Source organism: Bos indicus x Bos taurus, chromosome 9 (assembly GCF_003369695.1).
Source record: "Bos indicus x Bos taurus breed Angus x Brahman F1 hybrid chromosome 9, Bos_hybrid_MaternalHap_v2.0, whole genome shotgun sequence".
NCBI classification, from domain to species: domain Eukaryota; kingdom Metazoa; phylum Chordata; class Mammalia; order Artiodactyla; family Bovidae; genus Bos; species Bos indicus x Bos taurus.
Genome location: NC_040084.1, coordinates 43,798,832 through 43,824,639, shown reverse-complemented (window position 1 = coordinate 43,824,639; position 25,808 = coordinate 43,798,832). Strand labels below are relative to the sequence as shown.

Genomic DNA, 25,808 nt, shown 5'->3' with positions numbered 1-25,808 from the left:
TAATTTATAACAAAAGATCAAAGAATATAGGGAAAAGGACAGTCTTTTCAATAAATGGTGCTGGGAAAACTGAACAGTTACATGCAAAAGAATGAAACTGGATGACTATTTTATACCATTCACAAAATTTACTCAAAATAGATTAAAGACTTGGATGGATTAAGACCTGAAACCATAAAAGTGGTGAGCTGCTCGACAGGGTCATGCAAATAATTTCTTTGGATCTGACACCAAAAGCAAAGGCAGCAAAAGGAAAGATTGTTGAACTCTTATTTTTTTAATCCCTTAAAACTCAAATCAACGCCCCCAATTCCTCATTAATTGAACTAATCTATGTCTGCAAAAGATTCATCTCATATTCAACTGCTAAAGTCTCAATACATATTTATGTTCTTGCAAAAAAGAGATTCTTTTAGAATATGTGTGCATGTATATACCAAACAGAGCTAGATCTGCACTCTAGTCCTTGCTCAACTGCTTACTAGTTTTGTGTCCTTTATCTGGTCATTAACTTCCAGCTTAGAAAAGACAGTAATATTTGCTCTGTCCACACAAAGGTGTTGTGAAGATCAAAGTATTTCACAAAATATAAAGTGCTGCACAAAAATAATTTATTACTATATTTTCATACAGCTCTGTTCTACTTTAGAGCAACAGTAGAGAATGATAGTTTCTCTGTGTGCATGCTATATCACTTCAGCCATGTTCAACTCCTTGCAACCCTATAGACTACAGCCTGTCAGGCTCCTCTGTGCATGGGATTCTCCAGGCAAGAATACTGGAGTGGGTTGCCATTTCCTTCTCCAGGGAATCTTCCTGACCCAGGGACCACACCCATGTCTCTTAGGTCTCCTGCATTGGCAGGCAGGTTCTTTACACCAGTGCCTCGTGGGAAGCTCAATGATAGTTTACTCAACAGAAAATCCAGCCCAGAATTCTACAGTAAAATGTATGGTATGAATGTTACAGTCTATTTTACTGAGAGACCAGAATGGCCACCACCTTCATAGATAATGAGAACTTCCTTAGCTTGTTATATATAGTCTGTGTGTTTTGTGAGCACCTATTATGTGTACGGCATTGTGAGGGGAACAAAGATACAAGCACAAGAGGCTCGGCTGCTTCTTCGCATTTACTAAAGAAGAAATTCTCTTTAGCTGTTTAATAAATGTTTAAAATACTTTGTAAAGAAATTAACTTCATAAGCTGTATCTCTACAGAAAGGTGAAAATGAATGACATGCCTTCAACTTGCAAGTTATTTATAATTTTTTAACTGTTGTCTTCACTTGGATCAGAAGTGAAGTTACTTTGAGAACTGACCATCCATTCTATACTTTCATGTCTTTACATGTGAAATACAAATCCTGTTTTTAAGCATAGGTGTTTCATTGTAGTATGCTACCACCACAGCTAGGGCATGAATTTAGCATTATACCTTGCCCCGAGAATTACTGCTATAAATTCTTTACATGAAAAAACAGCATAATAACAATTGTATGTGGAGAGGATTCTGGGAGCTGGAAGCTTAATGCTTCCCCCTCTTCCTTCGATTCCCAAATCTGTCTCCTACCAACAAAGTGGCTCTCTGAGCTAAAGTAACTACTGGAGAGAGCAAGGCGGCCAAGATCTACATGGGGAACTACAAACCTCTACAGTATTGCCCCTCTGGGTGGACATGAGCCTAAGGACCAATGAGTTTACAGATCCCAAAGGCTAAGGGAAAAGCTGGGGGAAAAGGCTGATTACTGCTAGTAACATTATTATTTAACATGGTCTTGGCGACACAATACTAACAATGCAATGAAGCAAGAACAAGAAATGGCTGACAAAAATTGTGGGAAGAGGGGTTTTTTTTGTTGTTGTTGTTGATGCCATAAATAAATATCTAGAAATGGAAATGAAATAAAGAAAAACAAAATCTAAGAAACACCTAGAAATAAATTTAAAAGAAAGACAAAGGGCCTACTGGAAAACATAAAACCAAATCTGAATAAGAAAAATGTACTGTGTTCTTATGTGGGAAGATTTAATGACATAAAAAGGTGAATTTTACTAAAATTAAAACAGAAATGTATTCCCACTTACTAACCAAGACTGGAAAAAAGGTCAGCAGTGAATTGCCCCAGCAAATATCAGAACATTAAAATCAAATAAAAATAATACTGCCATAAAAATAAACAAATAAACCAATGGAATGGAAGAGGAATTCAAAACCAGATCCCTCTAAGTCAAGCTATTTTAATGTAAAGCAGAAGTGGCACTTTTATCTAATAGGAAAAGAATAGTTTATATCAGGAATCAATACACTACAGCCTGCAAGCCAGACTGTGCCTTTGTCCTGATTCTGGAGATAGAGATTTAATTGGAACACAGCCATGCCCATCAACTGCAAGTTGTCTATGGTTGCTTCCAAGCTACAGAACTGTACAACTGCAACAGAGACCATTTGCTCTACAAAGCTGAGAACCTTTATTTTCTGATTCTCTAAAGAAAAAAGTTTGCCCACCCTTAGTTTATATAATAAATAAACCCACTACAGCTAGCTATCGCCTGGAAGAAAATAAAGCTGTATGCCTGTATCTCACACAGCACACAAAAATAAGTTCCAGATGAGCTAAAGAGTTACATATTAAAAACCAATCTTACAAGAAAAGATAGGTAAGAAAACTATGTAAAACCTGCAGGTGTATGGGGGGGGGGCCTTCTTAACAAAGAAAGAAATCCATATATGACTAAGAAAAAGATATATAATAATTGGGCATATAAAGCATTAAAAACATTTTTTTATAGAAAGATACTATAAAAATCAAGATGAATTTTAAAGTTGTGATTATATTTTACAGTGTTTGATAGAAAATGGTTAATATCTATAAAAATAATCTTTTGTAAAATAACAAGATAAATAACCCAAAAGAAAAATAAGCAACATATTTATTTTGCCCCCAACTCTGTGCTCAAGAGCAACAGGCTGTCCTCATACTTACATCCCCTCTGCGGACAAAAGTCCTCTCATTACTCTTTGCCTACCTAATTCCATCCGTTTGTCAGACCTCAAAAGATAGGACATTTCATCAAAGAAGTCTTCTCTGCCCTACTAAAACAGATCAAATTCCCCTCAGCGGAACTAGCCTTTATTGCACTATATACCTCTCCTTCACACACCAATCACAGTTGTGATTTAAAATTTGATTGTACACTTATTTCTTTTATTATTGTATTATAAATTCTTAAAGGGTGATGTACCATATTAATCACCATTTGCATCCCCTGTGCACAGTGCAAGCACAGCATGCAAATATTTGTGAACAAATGAACTCGGTGAATGATTAGAAGAATGAGACAACTTTTTCTTACATGCAGCATACTGGCAGATAACACTTATAAATCCACTGCTTCTTGAAAAACAGAAATTATGTGCCTAATTTTCACACTATAACCTAAATATCAATGCCTGAGGATGTCACAGTCAGTTTACAAATCTTTTTCACAGATACCCTCATTAATGACATCTGTAGGCTAAATAACATTTTAGTTACATTTCTGAGGCACTTCCTGCCATTAACCTCATCTCTAGAATACTAGTTAATATGAAGCACCTGGATTTCGGGAACACAGACCTGAAATACACACACCAAACCAAACTGTTATGTAAATGACAGAAATGACACATTCTGGTCAATAATGGATCTCCAAACTACTTTTGGTCCTATTTTACTTTTACCACTAAAATTCTGTCATTGGATTACAGTCATTCTGAGCCCACTGATAATCAAATTACAGATGAAAAAAACTAAAGTTTTCCAACAATCTGCACAAAAGTCAACCTTTAAAGAATATTGATAGTTAGGGATTTTCTAGGTTTGGTCAAAGTGGACTTCATGGACTTCACTTTATGTGATAATTATGTCTTGAAAATTCTGTAAACTTAATTTTTAGGAAGAAAATAACATTTTGTTTGTAAGTCTCACTTAGGTCTGAAATCTAGTCTTCACACTTTTTGTATGTGTGCCCCTCGGCAAGTCATTTAGAATTCCTCAGCTTCAGCTTCCTCATGTGGGAAATGAGATAAAGATCCCTACCTCCTAAGACAGTTGTGAGGCCTCCAAAGATGACATGAACCTCACTCGAGCATACTATACTCACTGTCCTTCCCTTTTTATCCCCTGCTATACAGGAATTCTGTTAGAATTCTACAAAGAAAAAAAGTTTAGCGAAATTATGTCCTTCATTTGTCTTATTAATAAACCTGGATTTCGAGGTTTTATTTAAATTTACTAATTTAAGGTCTCAAATAGTACAGAGATCTATTAATATATTAAACAAATGAAAGGTGCAGATTAATCAAAATGCCACATAAGTAAAAGCTACACTTAATCAATGGACTATCCCAACAATACAAATTAAAGAGCTATGTATAAGGGAGTCAGTAGCAGAAATCTGGTATTATCTTTAGATCATATAATCTAGGAAAACAGCAGATGCCATCTTCCTTTGGTCAAGGCGTTTATGAAGACTCAAAAATACAAAACAGGGAAATGGAAAGAGCCAGCCAACAGACAGTGGGCAAAAACGGAGACTCCTAATTTTTTATATTCACTTATGCATCTCATGTCTAAAGTTTTAATCAAGTTCAAAACCAAACCAGCTAGGGGTAAAGCCAAAAGCAAAGTTACGTAGGTCAATAAAGAGTTCCGATAAAACCCTGAGGCTCTGTCTCCACCTGCTTGAAGAAACAGTGCCACTGCCTTGACTAAGTAAAGAACAGGCAGCAAGCTCTGCCCTAACGGAGTCCCCACCTGGCAACCAGGTTTTGGCAATCAAATTTTGAGAATTCTCTAGCTTCCCACTTTCTATCTAATTATAGAAGTTTATGAAAACCATTCTCTCTCACATGTACACATTCTCTTTCTCTTTCCCTCTCTCTCACATACATTCTAAGTATCACTGCATTTATGATACAGCGGTAAGAGGTAAGGACACATCTGGTAATTTTCCCCAGAAAAGAATGGTAAATGTGAAAGAGAAGATTTACATTCTGTACATCTGCACTATTATTCTAGCAACAGTAACCCTACAATTCCTACGTTAGTAATAGTAATACCCACTTTCCCTAAAGGAGCTTCAAGCATTTGCAATCTATAGTTAAATACACATGCTGGAACTGAACCACCCAGTAAGTGTTGGGAGGTATATATCTCAAATTAGTTTTGGAGCTTCTGTTTTTTGGAAATGTCTTTAGAATCTCTATTTTATTCAACTAAATTCCACAAATAAGGTACTTTGCTAGGCTTTAGGTATGCCTATGGAGCTCACGGTATAATAGTCCCAAACAACTATTAATGACTGCTGAATGATTTAATGAATTTTCAAGATGAATCATTTCAGAAATTATTTTAAAGTCATACAAACAGTGACATAAAGGAAAGAACTATGTTTACTATAAAACTGATAAATTTGCTCTGAAACCAGGAGTATAAAACATTTTAAAAAGAACATCACTGATACAATTAGATAAACCTGTAATATGGCTTCTTTAAAGAACAATTCCAAACAGATGTATAAGTTCACTCAGTTATGCCCTTTTCATTTTATTGATGAGGAAACGAAGGCCCAGCAAGACTGAGTAAGCACCTGTGGACACACAGCTAGTCAGTGTCACATCTCCCACAGAGCCTTAGGGGCCTCCCTTCCAGTTCAGTGCTGGAATTCATGGGTGCATACAATGCACTGTTTTTGCCATGCAACCCTTCCAACAGCTCTTTTCCACTTGCTCCTACTAGTCTCCAACCATTTTAATTAATTCTAAAAGTGTTTTTTTTTTTTTTTCTTCTGCTATTACAACAGCACTATCCTTATTAAAGGCAGCTAGCTTTTTCAGTTTTGGATTATTTGAACTATAAATTTTTTTTCAGCTTTAGAATTATGAAATCTTTGGCGCTTTAATACTCTAAGATTCAATTAAGTACCTGTGAAGCACTTACAGTGTACATAATAGTACTGTACTAATCCTACTACACAGAATCAAAAAGGAAAAAAGAAACCTTAACCTTGCCTTCAAAGATACCACTAGCATGTTGAAGGTATTAGTGTATCCAGAGTGCTAGCTAGATCAAGAACTTCCTAACCTGGGCAAATCACTGAACCTGTCTTGGCCTAGATAAAGAGTAGTTCTTCAAATTGTGCTTTAGAATTCCCCTAAATATGTGACACTACAACTACTGACCCTAGGAAGACAGAGTCAAGCCCCCTGAGTCAATCTCACTTGTCCCCATCCACACCATCGAAGTTCAACCCCAAAGTAGGTTCCTGCATTTAAAAAAAAAAAAAGAAGAAGAAATCCATTCAGAAAACATAAGGACCACTCTTAAAATTCTGTAATAGCCCGTTACTGCTTTTAATCTGCATTTTTATCACCAATATCTATGTCTGTGATGGTGAAGACGTAGCCTTTTCCTATGAGATTTATAGACCACATAAAACATCCCACCCACTTGAAGTACTACTGTTGCTGTGTTGTGCTTAGTTGCTCAGCTGTGTCCAACTCTTTGCGACTCCATGAACTGTAGCCCGCTAGGCTCCTCTGTCCATGGGGAGTCTCCAGGCAAGAATACTGGAGTGGGTTGCCATGCCCTCCTCCAGGGTATATTCCCAACCCAGGGATGGAACCCAGGTCTCCCACATATACTTAGTCCATAATATCTTACTCAATTCTGGCTTTTCTCTGTGGGATAACCAAAGCATATCATTACTGATTCTCGTTCTATAAAACCACTCTGGAAGTTTCTCTTATGGAATGTCTAAGCAATCGTGTAGTAAGAGACAGTTTTCTCTTAATACAAACACGCAGACTTCCTGCCGCCTTTTCCCACGTTATTTTACACAAACACAGGAACTGTCCTGTTTGCCCACTGTTGAACGTAACACGTGCAAAACTGTTCTGCCTCTCCTGCGCCATACAGAGGACACTGAGATTCTCCCATGCCAGTGGCAACACTGCTTCCTGTCCTTTTCCTTAACAGGTCTCTGAAAACCTCTTCCTCTGTTGGATTAACCTTTACGGGTTTATCCCAACCCTCAATTGCCTTGCTCCATCAGTAACCTTCCTTCTTATTTGATAAATAGCATTCTTCCATAAAATAACCTAAAATTTTCTTTTGTCTTTGCCTTCCAATTACTTCCCCAGTTCATTATTGCACTGTGGATGATCCATGGCTTATGATACACTGTCTTTAGTTTTCACTAAGTGACACATTAGGAAGCAGTTTTATTGAAACTATTATTGTGCTTCTAACTATAGGTGAGATATAAAGGATATTGCCCCATTCCCTCTAAATGTGGTCACGTGAGAAATTTCTTTCCTATGCGGTACCCAAGAAAAGTTAGCTTCTCTGATACCCTAGTAAATTTTCATCATATATAAAATGAAAAAAAATTATATCTCATCACATTTCTTTCTCCCTTGCTCTGGCTGCAAAGAAGCTTTGAGTCAAATTTAAAGTCAATTTCACTAAATTTAAAAATTTTAATAAATTTGAAGATCTCACTTATTCATAGTGTAGGTAATTTCATGCTGAGCTTCCATTTTATATCTTCAGTGGCTCTGATTTTAAATTTTTTTCTATTTTGCTTCTGTACAAAATATATTCCTGTAAATTGCCTCAGATTCTTCATGATATAAGATACAGTATAAATAAATAAGGTATGGCATTTCCAAATCCACTATGTAATATCTGTGCTTAACAAAGACTTATGGAATTAAAATTTTATTTTTCTGAAAAAAGGAATCAGCAATTATAATCCAGCAATCCCACTGCTGGGCATACACACCGAGGAAACCAGAATTAAAAGAGACACGTGTACCCCAATGTTCATTGCAGCACTGTTTATAATAGCCAGGACATGGAAGCAACCTAGATGTCCATCAGCAGATGAATGGATAAGAAAGCTGTGGTACATATACACAATGGAGTATTACTCAGCCATTAAAAAGAATACATTTGAATCAGTTCTAATGAGGTGGATGAAACTGGAGCCTATTATACAGAGTGAAGTAAGCCAGAAAGAAAAACACCAATACAGTATACTAACGCATATATATGGAATTTAGAAAGATGATAACAATAACCCTGTGTACGAGACAGCAAAAGAGACACTGATGTATAGAACAGTCTTTTGGACTCTGTGGGAGAGGGAGAGGGTGGGATGATTTGGGAGAACGGCATTGAAATACGTATAATATCATATATGGAACGAGTCGCCAGTCCAGGTTCGATGCACTATACTGGATGCTTGGGGCTGGTGCACTGGGACAACCCAGAGGGATGGTATGGGGAGGGAGGAGGGAGGAGGGTTCAGGATAGGGAACACATGTATACCTGTGGTGGATTCATTTCGATATTTGGCAGAACCAATACAATATTGTAAAGTTTAAAAATAAAATAAAATTAAAAAAAATAAAAATTTAATTTTTCTGAAAAAAGGAAGCAGAAGAAGGTGGCTAATTAGATTATCTGATTTCATTCCATCAGTCATTTTTCTCATTTTATTTATGTTGTATGTATTATTAATCTATGATCTAAACAGTCTATTTGCCATTATCTTTATTAATAATTGAGAAGCAACCTTATTAAAGTCATAAAAACTTTTCATGAAGTATATTGGGATTTTTGGTTTTTACTTGTTTTCAGTTGGATGGTTTACTTCCTTTTTGAACACACATTTATATGATGGCTCTATAAAAGATTAAAAGATAACCATAGAAGTAACTGTAAGTAAAGACTATGATATAGTAAAAATGTCTACAAAGGGAAGTTATGATACAATCTCTTTAATTTGAATGGAGGTCCTGCTAGATGAGGGTCTACGTCTATGATACTATATCTATTAATAGTTTCTATTCTTAACTGCTTTTTCCATGATAGTAGGCAACTTGCTTTCTGGATACCATCCATAAAAATTCACTCAGTATTGCTATATAGGAAACATATGGTAGTTTTAAAGTACTCTACAGAAACATGGAGTTTTTTAACCCCATGAAATGGTATGGTAGTGAGAAGCTACCATTTATTTTGTTGTACAGCACTGAAGATCCATCATCTAAAACAAATACAGTCGATTCTCATCTGCAGTACTCATGTTCTATAAAGTCACTGCAAACGCTGAATTAGCAAACACTGAACCAATGGAATACAAGGGTTACTGCAAGTCTCTGCTCATGTATTCTTCAACTCACCAATACATAATTGTGTTTTATGTACATTTCTGAATAAAGACAACACTTCAGCACTATGCCTGGGAATCGTTTCTAACATGAAAATTACCAATAAAAAGCATAAAAATGTGTAGAATGTGGCACTAGGTATGAGAGCACATTTTATGGTTTAAGAAGGCATAGCATCACTGAAAATGTGCATATAGGGCAAATCAAATTCTTCATCACTCTGCCCATGTCTAGGGTAGTACTGTTGAATGGTGACTCTGAGGTTGCAAATAAGTATCAGCAAGCAGGCTAATCTGCCAGTACAGAATCTGCAAATAAAGAGGACTGATTATATGAGTGAGGACCCACTATATGAGTCACATACTTCATAGTGCAGTCTCGGATCTGACTGCCACCAAAGAAAGAGATCTGGAAAGTCCTAATAAGTATTATTCAGCTACTATGTAAACTTAAAAGACATTGGACAAAAGTGTTTTAAGAAGTAAGATGTTCAAGGCTTTCATAAGTTGGTATTGTTAAAAATGTTACTTCCTACCTGGTATATTCTAAAAGGGATATAACGAAATCCATTTTCTTCTGCAGGATATTCCATGAGTTTCCGATTGATGGCCCAAAACTGGTCAAATCTGTCTGTAACGATAAATTATTTATTAAAGGTGTATATTATAATTTAATATCTCATACGAAGAGATGAAAACTGTTATACATCATTTCTCATAGAAATTTCTGAAAGGGCATTATTTATATATTATTTCTTCTTAAACTTACCTTTCCATAACTAAACATGAAGCAAGATATAAAATTAATTTTTTCTACATTATTGTTCCTTCTTCTTCCTAGATACTTCCATTAGACATTTTTTTCTCCTAAGAGACACCCTAAACAGATTATGATTACTGAGGGTATCATGGCAAAAAACATCTGGTATTGATGAATGTCTTGCTTCCCTTGATTTTATTCCTACTGTCTATAAAGGCACAGCTTCCAGTGACCTAAAGTTGAACCAGAACTTATTTAAGGAAATAAAGTAAAAACACCAAACACTGTACATGTTAAACAGCAAAACCATAAAATTATAGGACAGGCTTTAAAAGAATTGAGAAATAACTGTCAGTTGAACTTTTAATCTCAGACTGATTAAACAATTCCTTTTTTAAAGTGTCAGGCTTGATTTTTAAAAAACAAACTTTACTGATATATAATTCATACACTCTAAAATTCACTGTTTTGAAATATATAACTGAGTGTTTTTTAATACACTGAGTTGCTAACATGTAATTTCAGAACATTTTCATCATTCCCAAAAGAAACCCATATCCATTAATAATTATCCCCTCCCCTCATCTGCTGGAAATCACTAATCTCTATTCTACTCCAGACATTTCATATAAATGGAATCATATGTGGTCTTTTGCATCTGTTTTTTGCTTTTTCTCTTACTATGTTTTCAAGGTTTATTCAAGTTGTAGCATGTATCAGAACTTCACTCATTTTTATGACCAAATTATATTTCATTGTATGGAGATACCACATTTTGTTTACCCATTATCAGTTTGTGGACATTTGGGTTGTTTCCACTTTCTGGCTATTATGATAATGCTACCATGAATATTCACATAAAAGTTTTTATGTGGATGCATTATTTTTAATTTTCTTGCATACATTACCAAAGAATGGAATTGCTGAGTTATATAGTAACTGTTCGGAGAAGGCAAGGGCACCCCACTCCAGTACTGTTGCCTGGCAAATCCCATGGACGGAGGAGCCTGATGGGCTGCAGTCCATGGGGTCGCTAGGAATGGGACACGACTGAGCAACTTCACTTTCACTTTTCACTTTCATGCACTGGAGAAGGAAATGGCAACCCACTTCCGTGTTCTTGCCTGGAGAATCCCAGGGACGGGGGAGCCTTGTGGGCTGTCGTCTCTAGGGTCGCACAGAGTCGGACACGACTGAAATGACGCAACAGCAGCATAGTAACTGTTTAAGTGCCACATGGTAATTATGTTTAGAGGAATTACCAAACTGTTTTTCAAAGAGGCCACACCATTTTGCATTTCTACCAACAATGTATGAAGGTTCTGATTTGTCCACAAACTTGCCAACACGTTATTGTCCATCTTCTTTATTACAGTCATTCTGTGGGTGTGAAGTGGTATCCCCTTATGGTTTTTATTTCTATTTCCCTAATTATGGGCTTTCCAGGTAGCTCAGTGGTTAAAAATCCACCTGCCAATGCAGGAGATACAGGTTTGATCCCTGGGCCTGAAAGGTCCCCTAGAGAAGGAAACAGCAAGCCCCTCAAGTATTCTTGCCTGGGAAATCCCATGGACAGGAGTCTGGCGGGCTACAATCCATGGGGCCCACAAAAATCAGACACAACTAGGTGACTAAACAACAGTAAAGACTAATTATGCTAAGTATACTTTCATTTGTTTACCAGACATTTACATATTGTCTTTAGAGAAATATCTATCAAATCCTTCGTCCTCTTTTTAATTGGTTATCTTTTTGTTGTAGAATATTGTGAGTTCTCTATGAATTCTGGATATAAGCCCCTTATCTGATAAATAATATACAACTATTTTCCCCATTGTCTGTGTTGTTTTTTTAACACCTTGAACTCACCCAGAATTCTACATTAAGATATTTTTTATATATAGAAATTCATCTCAGAATTAAGTCTCTGTAAAGTACATGAATACTCCAGAATTTCAGATGAGCCTGTATTAAAGCTCATCTATATTAAAGCATCTATATTAAAGCTCATCTGTATTAAAGCTCTATTAACTGACTCATCTCAACCCAATTTACTGGATATCTATTCATACTGCTTGAGCCATAACAGTTATATGTAAAAAACAAAATTTAGTTGTTTCTTCTTATAGCCCTGTCCTAGATGACTGTGACAACCTCTAGGCCTTCTCTATTCTCATTTTTAATCCCAATCTGAGGGAAGGCTCATATTACAATAGAACTGGTAGCACAGGGAATTTAGAATCCAGTCAGTCCAGGGCAATTTCACAGACGACAACTAAGGTCCGGCCTGTTATGAGTTTAGTTAAGAACTAAAACCAGACTCTTGGTCTTCTGATTCAAAGCCCACAACCATTTCAATAGTTGGAACCACAAAACTACATCTTAATGCTACGAGTTGCTCCTTTAACCACAGTCGTTTCATATATGAATCAATCATTCATTCAATATCTTTTAAAAATTATCTTTCTACTATCAGATATCAAACAAGAATGTGATAACTAAAGTGATTCTTAATGCATTGCTGAAATTTTACTACTGCCTCATCATTCAATCTCTAGCACCTACTACAGTGCATGCATAACATATGCTCTTGAATGAATAACAGAATACTAAATACATAACTATTCATTAAAAAATTTTGGATTCTAATCCTAGACCTCCAACGAAATAGCTAGATGACTCAGTTCAGTTCAGTCACTCAGTTGTGTCCGACTCTTTGCAACCCCATGGACTGCAACACTCCAGGCCTCCCTGTCCATTACCAACTCCCGGAGTTTACTCAAACTCATGTCCACTGAGTCGGTGATGCCATCCATCTCATCCTCTGTCGTCCCCTTCTCCTCCTGCCTTCAATCTTTCCCAGCACCAGGGTCTTTTCCAATGAGTCAATTCTTCGCATTAAGTAGCCAAAGTATTGGAGTTTCAGCTTCAACATCAGTCCTTCCAATGAATATTCAGGACTGATCTCCTTTAGGATGGACTGGCTGGATCTCCTTGCAGTCCAAGGGACTCTCAAGAGTCTTCTCCAACACCACAGTTAAAAAGCATCAATTCTTCGGTGCTCAGCTTTCTTTATTGTCCAACTCTCACATCCATACATGACTACTGGAAAAACCATAGCCTTGACTACACAAACCTTTGTTGGCAAATTAATGTCTCTGCTTTTTAATATACTGACTAGGTTGGTCATAACTTTTCTTCCAAGGAGTAAGCATCTTTTAATTTCCTGGCTGCAATCACCATCTTCAGTGATTTGGGAGCCCAAAAAAATAAAGTCTGACACTGTTTCCACTGTTTCCCCATCTATTTCCCAGGAAGTGATGGGACCAGATGCCATGATCTTCGTTTTCTGAATGTTGAGCTTTAAGCCAACTTTTTCACTCTCCTCTTTCACTTTCATCAAGAGGCTCTTCAGTTCTTCGCTTTCTGCCATTCAGGTGGTGTCATCTCCATATCTGAGGTTATTTCTCCCAGCAATCTTGATTCCAGCTTGTGTTTCCTCCAGCCCAGCGTTTCCCATGATGTACTCTGCATATAAGTTAAATAAGCAGGGTGACAATATACAGCCTTAATGTACTCCTTTTCCTATTTGGAACCAGTCTGTTGTTCCATGTCCAGTTCTAACTGTTGCTTCCCGACCTACATACAGATTTCTCAGGAGGCAGGTCAGGTGGTCTGGTATTCCCATCTCTTTCAGAATTTTCCACAGTTTGTTGTGATCCACACAGTCAAAGGCTTTGGCGTAGACAATAAAGCAGAAATAGATGTTTTTCTGGAACTCTCTTGCTTTTTCAATGATCCAATGGATGTTGGCAATTTGATCTCTGGTTCCTCTGCCTTTTCTAAATCCAGCTTGAACATCTGGAGTCCATGGTTCATGTACCGTTGAAGCCTGGCTTGGAGAATTCTGAGTACTACTTTACTAGCGTGTGAGATGAGTGCAATTGTGCGGTAGTTTGAGCATTGTTTGGCATTGCCTTTCTTTGGGATTGGGATGAAAACTGACCTTTCTAGCTAGGTGACTAGAAATATATCAACTGAAAACTCTGCCCTAATTCACTAACAGATGAAATAAAGAGAGTCAGACTAAATAGTTCTAATAACTTTTCTAAAAATAAAATTTTGTAATTATTTAAGACAACCTCCTTATTAAAATAAAATATTTAAGAACCACAGGCAAATCTTTATTAATGAAAGATATATACTGTTTCTAATTGAGAGGGGGAAATGAGCTAAAGGAGTGGTCCTTAAGCAGGGAAGGTTTTGCTCCCCTTGGGTTTGGGGATATTTTTGGATGTCACCAATATATGTGCGTGTTACTAACATCTAGTGGGTATTGCTAAACATACTATAATGCATAGGACAGCTTCCACAACCAAGAATTATCTGACTCAAAATGTCAATAGGGCTAAAGAAAGGAAAGCAAACACAAATAAGAAGTACAGAAAAATAGTAAAAAGCTTTCACATACCTATATCGCAAAAAAGTAAACTGGAAAAAGAAACATTACTACACACATTATCAATTTACTGACTCTCAGCTCCAAATCTGGCTTTCAATATATACACTGGCATAATGGACACAATTTCTCTAAGCATCTCTAGGTTCGAACCATGGGTCAGGAAGATCCCCTGGAGAAGGGCATGGCAACCCACTCCAGTATTCTTACCTGGAGAATTCCATGAACAGAGAAGCCTGGTGGGCTACAGTCCATGGGGTCGCAAAGAGTCAGACATGACCAAGTGACCAACACCCACACTACCGTGACAATCACATTAAGCTTTCTCAGTAGAGTATTGGAAGGACACTGCAGGAAAAAGGGGCTCCTTCTTGCATCTGCACTCTGCAGTCCCTGACCCCGTATCACTGCCCTGCTTTCCTCTGCAGGCCTATGTGTGTGGCTGATCTACAGTTTCCCAGAGCTGCCACTCCCTCTGCTTGCCCGTGCCACTGGCTGCAGGTGGCCCACACTCCAGGTTTTCCTGATTTCCCAGCAACTGCAGACCTGCTCCAGCCTGGCAAAACAGAGACTTTCTCTACTAATCCAATGTGCTGGAATATACCTTCTCCAATGATTTTGAAACCCAGCCCTAGGAAGGGGCTCCTGGTAAGTGTGACCTTCCTCTAGCCCTAGGGTACAGGTCTGATTTTCTTATATATCTAGTTACTCTTTTATCAGGGTTTAATAATTCTGTATATAAAACAATCTATTCAACCCTTTGTGTGGTTTCTATCTCCTGACTGAACCTAGTCTGATACAACTATGTTTAAAAGGAATAAAGATAAATAAATAAAGGATCTGTATTAATTTATATTAGCTTAATTGTCTTATAAAAATAATATGTTCTTAAATAAGATTAGCATTTCCTCAATAACATCAAAAACATTCTAACCAAAAATAATCTAACTTTTCTAAGTCAAAGTTATTAACAGGAAAGATACAAATAGAAGAAATTAAAAGAAAATCAGTGCTGAGTTTAAGTATATAACCAAATGTCTTTCACACTGGGTTTTGTAATAGTAGGATCTCTTCTAACCCCTAGCCAATAATTAAATAAAATTGGAGTAAGGATGTAGTGTTAATTTCCTACATGTTAATGAATCAAGTACATATTAATTTGTTACCAAGCAGTAGTCTGAATACTGGAACTGAGTTATTACTGGCCGTGAAAACAGAACCTACAAGTAAAAGAAGCTCAGTGGTCTTTAGCTACTCATTTTTTAAACTGTAAATTTAGGTAAATGTACATCTATTTCAACAGTTTTCAAACTAGTTCTAATTCTAAAACAAAACAAACAATTAAGTATTGACAGAAGAAAATTAAAACTAGCAGTCACTTAGCTTATCCAAAGAAAAAGAGAAAAGAAGGTAACTTACACACTTCTCGCCACAGTTATTATGAATATGACTGCTAAGTTGGTTTCTGTATTTTAAGTTTAACAATCTTTTATGATGGCTACCCAATCAAAAATCACAAAATTGAAGGCCTGTGCTATAGAATGTCAATATAATTTTTTAAAGATATTAAAAACAGAATTTCTCAGAACCCTCGTGGCAACCAAATTTTTTTTTTCACTCGCTGATGAATTAAGCTTTTATTTTGGTCTTGGAAATTTTTAAAAATCCAGAAAAAAATTTTTAAACCAAGATCTTCCTAAGAAGCACAGAAATAAATTGATTAATTTGTGTTCTTCATTCCTCACAAGGAAAAAGCTGCAGAAAAAAGTGGCAATTTTAAAGGACGTATCTGTTTTTCAAGCTTTATTAAGAACTCAAGGCAAATAATATTTTAATATTCAAATGCCACGAATAACCTGTTTATTTACAATATCCCATGGGAGACATGGAGGTCCTCTGAAGGGCGGCACCCCAGCCTCAGTTCAGCACTGTGGTATTGCTCGCTGGGACAGAACCATAGGGAAGGCTGAAATGGCCCCCACATGCATACCATTCCACTTCCTGCTCTTCAAGTCTGTGATGTCAAAATGAACAGATTTACAGCACCCTAAATAAGTGTCAGATCTTGACGGCTCATAAAACACAGGCTTTGAGCTTTTCTTGGAAGAGAAAAGCAAACGGTTGAAAATTACTGCTTAAAGGAACCTATTCCTCAGAAAATTATGGATTTATCAATAGTATTATTCAAATCAATACTACAAGCGGCCATATGATAGATGTAGTGTTTTGACCAGAGGCTTTCAAGCTTTGCAACAGAAAGCATATCCAAGTATAGATCTATTTGAATTAATTTCTTCACGTGTGTGTGTGTGTGTGTGTGTGTATGTGTGTGTGTTAGTTGCTCAGTTGTATCTGACTCTTTGTGACCCCCATGGACTATAGCCCACCAGGCTCCTCTGTCCACGGGGATTTTACAGGCAAGAATATTGCCCATTCCATTCTCCAGGGGACTTGCCTGACCCAGGGATCAATTACCGTCTGAGCCACCAGGGAAGCCCAGTTTCTTCACATTGTAATATAGTAAACATCTTTGTGAAAAAAAATCAGAGGGCAAAAAACCCATTTGTGTTAAATGAGTGACCTGTATCCTCAAACTCATTTGTCCCGAGTCACAGGACAGTCAGGCTGACCAACTGATGGCATCACTGACTCGATGGACACCGAGTCTGAGCAAGCTCTGGGAGTTGGTGATGGACAGGGAAGCTTGGGGTGCTGCAGACCACAGGGTTGCAAAGACTCAGACAAGACTGAGCGACTGAACTGAGCTGACAGGCTGACCCAGGGAGGGAGCATCTATACACCACAGCACGTCCAATGGTGCTCAGATGCCGTTCAGCAGAGCCACACCCACACATTTCCATGAGCCCTTCTGTTTGAGGCTTTAAGTTACTGAGATATATCTGGCGGGGAGGCCCTAATCAAAACAAAGAAGCCCTGAAAACTCTTCGAGGACCCCTGAAAATTCATCCTGAAGACAGAAGCAGGCTGGCCTTTGTAATAAGGCTGAGAGGAGAACCAATCCTTAAGGCCAGTCCTTAATTCTGTTCATAAACACTCATCTTGGCAGCAGGATTGTACTCTGGGCTATCCGCTGTTGGAGTTAATCAAAAGAGCAATAAAATCTGAATCTGAGGAAATTTTTGACCTGGCCTATCACTGTCTCAGAATAAACTGAGAGAAAACATTTATAGTAGTCTTCCTTTCTCCACTGGGGCTATGTCCCAAGGCCTTCAGTGGACACCTGAAACAGTGGACAGCACTACGTATCCATGAGTCCCATATGTACTATGTTTTTTTCCTATACCTACACACTCATAATGAAGATTAATTTATAAATAAGGCACAGTAAGAGACCATCTAGTTGCCAGCATCCCTAACAATTTGGGACCATCATTAAGTGAAATAAGGGATACCTGAACACAAGCACCACAATCCCAATACCGCTGATGTGATAACTGTGACAGATACTACGAGACTCATGGGAGGGTAGAACGCATAATGTGGATACGCTGGAACCATCCCTTACACTTCACATGCTGAAGTCAGAGCGAGACTTCACCATGCTGCTCAGGGCAGCACACAACTTAAAACTGATGAATAGTTTATTTCTGGAATTTTTCATTTAATATTTTCAGATCACGTATGTCCACAGGAAATGGAAACTGTGAAAACAAAACCATGAATAAGGAGGGACTACCATACCCCTTTGCCCTAAAAAAGAAGTGCTATTAAAAAAAAAAAAAGCCAATTACTGGGATTGGCTCTTGGAATAAAGATGCTGTAACTCGCAGTCTAGAAAACTGGTATCAAGAAGAGGAATCAATATATATTTTTACAGTGTAATCCTCTCTATATTCACTGCAACAACTTTCACCTAAACCACTACTGTCTCTCATCTGAACTTTTGTGACAGCCTCCTAACTGGTCTCCGCTCTTCTACTCGCATCCCCAAAACAGATCCAGAATGCACTTCTCATACAAATCAAATCATGTCACGAATGAATAAATTTCCAAACATTTTTCTAAGGGACTATAAGGAATAATGCTTTGTAATATACTTCAACAATATGATTATTTGAAGCTAAGTACCAGCATCGTCATTAAAAAGAAAAAATCCATTGCATCTCCTTGTTGGCTATGAATGGGGCAGACCGCATCCCACTCAGAACTGCATGCAGGCAACCAACACGTCGCTGCAGATAAAATACTTCCTGCCAGGAAGCGGGTTCCTTTCGGCCCCCTCCCACCTCCTTGTAATGCAACAGTGTCTGCATCTCTCTGAGATCTCACTGTCTACCAATCTGCTTACTGACTAAGACCCGAAATCATGCTACTTTGCTGTCTCCAGAAAGCACCAAGCTTCTTCCCATGTCACAGTTAGAGGCTAGGAATCCTCACTTTTCTAATCTTCACACAGCTGCTTCTTTCTCACCATTCAAGTCTCAGTGGAAGTGTCGCCTCCTTAGAGAAGACTTTCCTTATAATTCTAGCTAAAGTATTTTTTAATTTTCTTCTAAACATGTCTCTGTCCCCCAACTAAAATATAAGTTCTATGAGGGCAAGGCCTTTGTCTTCAGCCCTAGAAAATTCTTGGCACAACGGACATGCTCAATGAATGTTTGCTAATTGATTAAACAACCAAATACATGACTGACTTCGATAATGTGGAGCAACAAAAAGAAGGCATCGCAAATGCAGCAGAGCACAATGGGAAAGCAGACACTGTGGAGCCACACCGCCTGGGTCTGCTTTCTGGCTCTGCCACTTAATAGCTAGGCGAGTTGAGCAACACTTTAAAACTTGTGTATCAATTTCTTCATCTGTAAAATCAAGATATTATTAATAGTATTTGTAGAGTCACTGGAAGGAATAATGAGTTCATATGTACCAAATAATGAGAACGGTACTTGGCACAAGGTCATTTTGTCTCTTAGGCTTCTCAACAAAAGACGCCAAGCCTTTACACATAGATTCAGTAACAAGGTAAGTGAAGGGTCAAAACCAGTATGAAAAAGTGGTTCCGCCAAAACCCCATCATCACAAGATTGTTGGAGCGTTCAGCCTGGCTCACAACCAGGGAGTCTGCAACATTCACATGAAATTCTACGTGAATGTTGCCTCCGTAAGTTATGCAACTGAGGGCCTTTGCTAGCCACGGTGGGGAGAGTAAGAGCTGTAATGCAATCCAGCTGTAACCCTCTACAACACGGGATTCCTTTTACAGCCCCTTCACTCCTTCCAACCCTTTCAACTACCCTGTAAGGCCCTATCTTCTCACTCTGTGGGAACAACTTAATTGCCATTTACCTGCCATCAATTTCCAATGCATCAATCTTCAGCCATATCATGAAACAGTGGTGGGAGCAGGAAAGGTGGTCCAAGAACATCCGAGTGGTCCTCCAGTCTTGGCAGGCTGGCATGAATTCCACCTCTCCTAACTTTACCATCTAATAACCATTAATTTTCAATCCCTGTCTCTCCTAACAACTCTTAAAATATTAGGGGAGAGGAGATAAGCATGACGAAAAAAAAAAAAGGTTTCTTGTTAACCTAGGTAGACGAGAGGCTCATAGTTAGATACTTTATAGCACAGGTCTACAAATGGAGCCAGTCCAAACTAGTTACTTTATAAATGGTTTAAAAAATAAATATTGCTGGAAACTTAAAAAAAAAAAACAACTAATCTTACTAAGTATTGAAAAAGTCAGAGTTGTAAATTTTAATTTCAATATCATCAATCAGTAAACCATAACTGCAAGTTACATCATCTTTAATGTGTTCCAAGAAACAATCCCCAAAACTATTTTTAACAGACATAATTCAATTATTGCATTCTAACCAATTAAGAAACATTTACTTCAAATTTATTTTCAAACATGGCCAGTAACAACATAAAAAGGATTCAAAATTCAAAAACTTCATAATGCAAAAAAACCCCAACTTATTCTATGTGCTCAAGTTAGAAATAAAAAAAAGGAAGAATGACCTTCAATCATATTCAAGTCTTCACTGACTCTAAAAGACAATTTATAAAGTAGCTTGTTTTCCAAAAAGAGATTTACAGAGCACAGTGGTAGGCCAAGACTGATTAATGAAATGTACACCTCCATAAATCATCTATAGATTGTTAAACAGATTACCTTTCAAAACGACTATAAAATAAGAAAGTACTTTTTCCCTCAGGTTGAATCACAGTTTTTCACTTTCCCAAATTGAGACAGCCAGAAACAACTTTAACTTGTTACCAAGCCCATTTTCACTTCATCAGAGCACTCACTCCAAAATCGTAAGACAAAAATAAAAATCTATTTTGATTTTTGAAAGACCAACAGAGTAAAGATACTCCATTATACTCGTTATATCTTTGTAATGTTTATTATGCAGGATATTCTCTTTATTCTAACACAAATTCCTCATGCTTCTGATAAGAAACTGTAAATGAGAAAATTTTATTAATAATTACTCATAGACAAATAAGGAAAGATTAAAAAGGTGGGGGGCACCAGTGGTCACTGGGGATGCAATATACAATGCAACACCTCTCATTTTTAGTGGCCCACTTGAATCACTCGAGGAGCTTTTGAAAAAATACTAATCCCAAGGTCTCACTCCAGATTCCCTGGAACTGTACTTATTGTAAACTCCCAGATGATTCTAATATGCAGCCAGAGTTAACAGCCTCCAGATGTAATACGAAAACTTCTGGAATGAAAGATCTAGGATCAAATCCTGGTCCCACTTCTTACTAGCTGTGTAAGCTCATTTTCTCATTTTAAAAGCTGATCGTGTTTATCTAATTCTTGTGAAGAATCACTAAGACTGCCTGGGACATCACAGGAATTCAGTAAATATAATATAATTCCAGGTAAATTCTGTTCTATTTCAAATCCATTACATCTGTCCAAGGCAGCGACATGAAAAATATCTTTTCAAAAGAAGTCCCGGGACTTCCCTGGTGGTACAGTGGAGAAGAATCCGCCCCTCAATGCAGGAGACACAGGAAGATTCCACATGCGGGGAGGTAACTAACCCACGGGCCACAACTATTGAGCCTGCGCGCTCTAGGGCCCCCAGCTACTGAGCCTGTGTGCGGCAATTACTGAAGCCCACACACCTAGAGCCCACACTCTGCAACAGGAGAAGCCACCACAGTAAGAAACCCTCAAAGAACACCAGAACTAAAGAAAGCCGGAACAGCAAGGAAGATCCACTGCAAAAAATATTCGTTAAAAAAGAAAAAAAAAAAAAGCCCCCAGTTTGCAAGGAATTCATATTATGAATCTCTAGTTTAACTCTAGGCAAGAAAGAGAAAAGGAAAACAACTGACAGAAGTCACAGTGTACTCAAACAAGTTTTTACTTTGTAGGATGTGTGTTGAGTTAAATCTATCAAACTGTTTATTTCCTCCTATTATGTACCTAATTGAGTACTGGGAGATGTAGAGAATAAAAACAAAAAATAAAACAAGTACACAGAATCTTCCCTTTACTTATATGTAGGGGGGAAGTCACTGACATACATAAAGTTATCACAATTTCTAATAGGTCTGACTGTCTGACTGGTCCTTTATCATGTATTAGTAGTGCTTGATGGTTCAAGTCCCCCCCACCCTCTTCTTTTCTAATTTAGATGACTAAGTGAGAGATGTTAAGTAAAAAGCATGTCAGAAGTTAGGCTGGTAAAGAAGTGGAAAATAACTCAAGTGATGCTAGAGTGAAAAGTCAGGGGTTCTTATTATAGCAGAACCTCAGACAGCATATTTATTAATAACACACCTGAACAGAATTTAACTGTTCTTTTAAAACCCTAAATGAATTTTATGCTTTCAAAGCAACTTACTGAGGGAAACTGGGGCTCAAAGCAGGTAAATGAATGGCTTGAGGTCACTGGGCCAGCAGACTCAGAGATGCTACCATATCACAAAGCTTTCAGTTATATTTCTATAAACAAAAACACTGGTTGTTTGTTAAAACTCCAGGTTTAGTCAATTCAATGATGCATGATTAACAGGAATCTGAGAAACTATTAATGAATAGAAAGTTCATATTATCAAAAACTCCTGAGTCCTATACTTCAAAATTCATGGGTAGTGCCAGGTGTAATAGTTAGCCAGATTTCATCTTTGACAGTTACAGATTACAAACTGAACTTAGCAGCAGCTGCTGCTGCAGAAATAAATACTTAATATTTACTTCAACATGTATGAGGGGCTTCCCTCATAGCTCAGTTGGTAAAGAATCTGCCTGCAATGCAGGAGACCCTGGATCGATTCCTGGGTCAGGAAGATCTGCTGGAGAAGGGATAGACTACCCACTCCAGTATTCTTGGGTTTCCCTTGTAGCTCGGTTGGTAAAGAATCTGCCTGCAATGTGGGAGACCTGGGTTCAATCCCTGGGTTGGGGAGATTCCCTGGGAGAAGGGAAAGGCTACCCACTGCAGTATTCCTGGCCTGGAGAATTCCATGGTCTGCACAGTCCACGGGGTCTCAGAGAGTCAGATGCAACTTTCACTTTCACTCAACATATACATTAAGGCATTATTTTTCAATGAGAACGAGGAAAAAAATGCAACAGGATAAAATTGAAAGTGTCACTCAATTAGGAACTACCTCTTAAAAGCAGACAAGGACAATAATGAGTAAAACTGGAAAATTCAAGCATGGTTTAAGTTTCAGCTACTAGGATTATTCAGGTGGCATTTACCACAAAGTTTGTTTATTATAACAACTCATTCATTGTCAAAACAAAGTTGATTTGTAAAATTATACACATACCTCAAAAAATAGGGCCCACTAAATATTTTATAAACTATTACTTTCCATAGTGAATTTATTTTAGACTAAATACTATTATTTTAAATGTATTAAATAGCTTTTAGTAATAAGTGATATATACAATGTATTCTAAAAGCTCAAGATGTTTAAGAATTCCAGTAGAAACAAGAATAAAGTTATTAACGTTCGAAATGATTCTATGAGTGTTTCTCAACTCATTCATTTACAATTCAAATATCTGAATCCCACAGAGTATTATTCTCAGAGTAATATAACATCTTGAAACAAATGATTAAAATTTTAGGGGAAAGCTTCTGTATGTAAAGTCTTTCTCCTTTAGTCAAGGAGCCTATGCAAATTGCTCCTGTCTCTCCCTCCTTTCCAGATATTAGATCTCCACTAAAGGTCTTTTCTCCCTTGCTCTTCCTACCCTATAGTCTGAGTGAATAAATAGCAATAAGTTTTCTTCTTGCAAAAATGTTTTCATAGGGTTTGAAAAAACCCACATAAAAATAATTTCACCTTAAGGTAAGTGAAAAGTGCAGGTTAATATACTTGTAGGAAAAAAATCTGAATTTATTAACAAAAACAAGAAGCTAGTTTAAGAAAAAAAGGCATATATCATGTAGTTTAGTTCTGAGTGTGGCTTATAGTAATTTGAAATAAAGTGAAATCTTTCTAGTTAAATCCTTTATGGAAATTAACTCCAATTAAAAATAGCATTTGGGATATTTTACTGATACTCCTCTACTGAGAAAGATAGAAATAAGCTAGATGTAGAAAAGCCAGGGAATCAAAGATAGTATGGATCATAAAGGAACCCTGTGGGAAGAGAATTCCACAGACTGTATAGTCCACGGGGTTGCAAAGAGCTGGACACGACTGAGTGACTTTCACTTTAACTTTTTGAAGATAATGATCAGAACTTGACTGAATACTCTGAGTCTTAGATATACAAGTTCATTTATTTAGCTCTCATTTTTTATGGGCTGCTTCTTTTTTAGTTTTCTAGCATTTGGGTTAAAATCTTGCAACTCTCTGAATGCTAATTAAAACACTGGAACAGTTTAATATTTAAATGTGTACAAGATTCAGAAATCCTTTTACACCAAAATTTGGCATAAAATTTGGCATAAAAGGATTTCTGAATCTTTTACCATTTCTAAAGCAATAGAAGAGACATGCAATGAATAATAAGAAATTAGCACTGTTAGAGAACTGCAGTTACTGCTTTGATTCAGAAAAAACACAGAGAACTGTGACATCTAGAGCTCATTATCACAGCCATTACTCAGAACAGGTCTGCACAGGCAGATGGGGTAAACAGAATGACACAGGGATAGGACTAGGAGAGTGGAAAGGGAGAGGCTTGAAATTCTAAAATTCTCAATAAAGTCATTTCTAGATCTTTGTTTAAAAGTGCATGAAATCGGTACCTAGGAATAGATAACACACTGGGCAGCATTAATTACAGACTATTGAGCTGAAATGTTTATCTTGCCATTCAGGCCCTAGAAAGATAATAAAGAACTGGTCAGAGAGTAGGTAAAAGTTTAAATGAGTGGGAAGAGAAGGAAAGAAGTGTTTATCAACATATACAGTACTAGGTCAAGCACCATAGAGAAAACAGGAGAGGAAGACGCAAGGCAACAGCAGAAGAAAAAGGGAAAATACAGGAGACACATGTTACCTCCAAAAATGTTAACAGTCTTACTGAAATGACAGCATACTGTTGATTCATTTGTCATTTAACAGTCATGTCAGCAAAAATAACCCTCAGCATCCAGAAACAACTAAGTTTACAATAAGAAGTTCACATGGTTATGTTTACATACGAGAAGAGTTAACAGATTAAAATAACTTTTTAATTTGTTTATATGTCAAAGTCCTTTTGTTTAAAGAATACAGTTCCAAATACAGCCTAAATGAGTCACTGTAACAACTGAACACACTAGTTCTCAAAACTGAGTTGGTGGAACAGATGAGAAACTTCATACATAAACTGGCCCCGGCTTTAAACTTTCAAACATATCTTACAAGGCTGCTGTAAAGCACCCAGGACAGAACTTGGGGATTCAGTAAATAGTCACTGCTACTCTAATAGAGAAGCCGTTTTACCCATTAATTCTACATCCTCTCAGCAGTCGTACTCAAATGGAGTGATTTTGCTGCTGAGGGGGTATCTGGCAGTGTCTGGAGACATTGTTTAATGTCATGACTGAGAATAGGGAGCAGTGTGTTACCGGCGTCTCATGAGTGGGCAGAGACCAGGAAAGCTACCAAACATCCTGTAATGCACAGGCCAGCCCCTTCCCCACCACCACCCGAGCATCAAAGAATTATCTAGTCCCACATGCCTAACAGTGACAAGGCTGAGAAATCCTGCTCAGGAGCAGTGGCTCCCACACTGCAGAGCACTGCAATGACCTGGAGGGGTCCTGGGCCAAACACTGCTGGGACTGACCCTAGAATTTCTAATTCAGTTGGTTGGCTGCTGCTGCTAAGTCACGTCAGTCGTGTCCGACTCTGTGCGACCCCATAGACAGCAGCCTACCAGGGTCTGCTGTCCCTGGGATTCTCCAGGCAAGAATACTG

At 37.6% G+C, this 25,808-nt stretch overlaps 1 protein-coding gene across 4 annotated transcripts in view; it reads right to left on the bottom strand.

The window, feature by feature from the left end:
* ATG5 (autophagy related 5) overlaps positions 1 to 25,808 on the bottom strand; it is a 115,110-nt gene that overhangs the window by 36,824 nt on the left and 52,478 nt on the right. For all 4 annotated transcript variants that reach the window (XR_003512603.1, XM_027551305.1, XM_027551306.1 and 1 more), the window contains one exon: positions 9,758 to 9,852. Coding sequence is in view for 3 of the 4 variants with exons in the window: in XM_027551305.1 (XP_027407106.1) it covers positions 9,758 to 9,852 (95 nt within the window). In the remaining variant the exon portion in view is untranslated. The remainder of the gene's footprint in view (positions 1 to 9,757; positions 9,853 to 25,808) is intronic.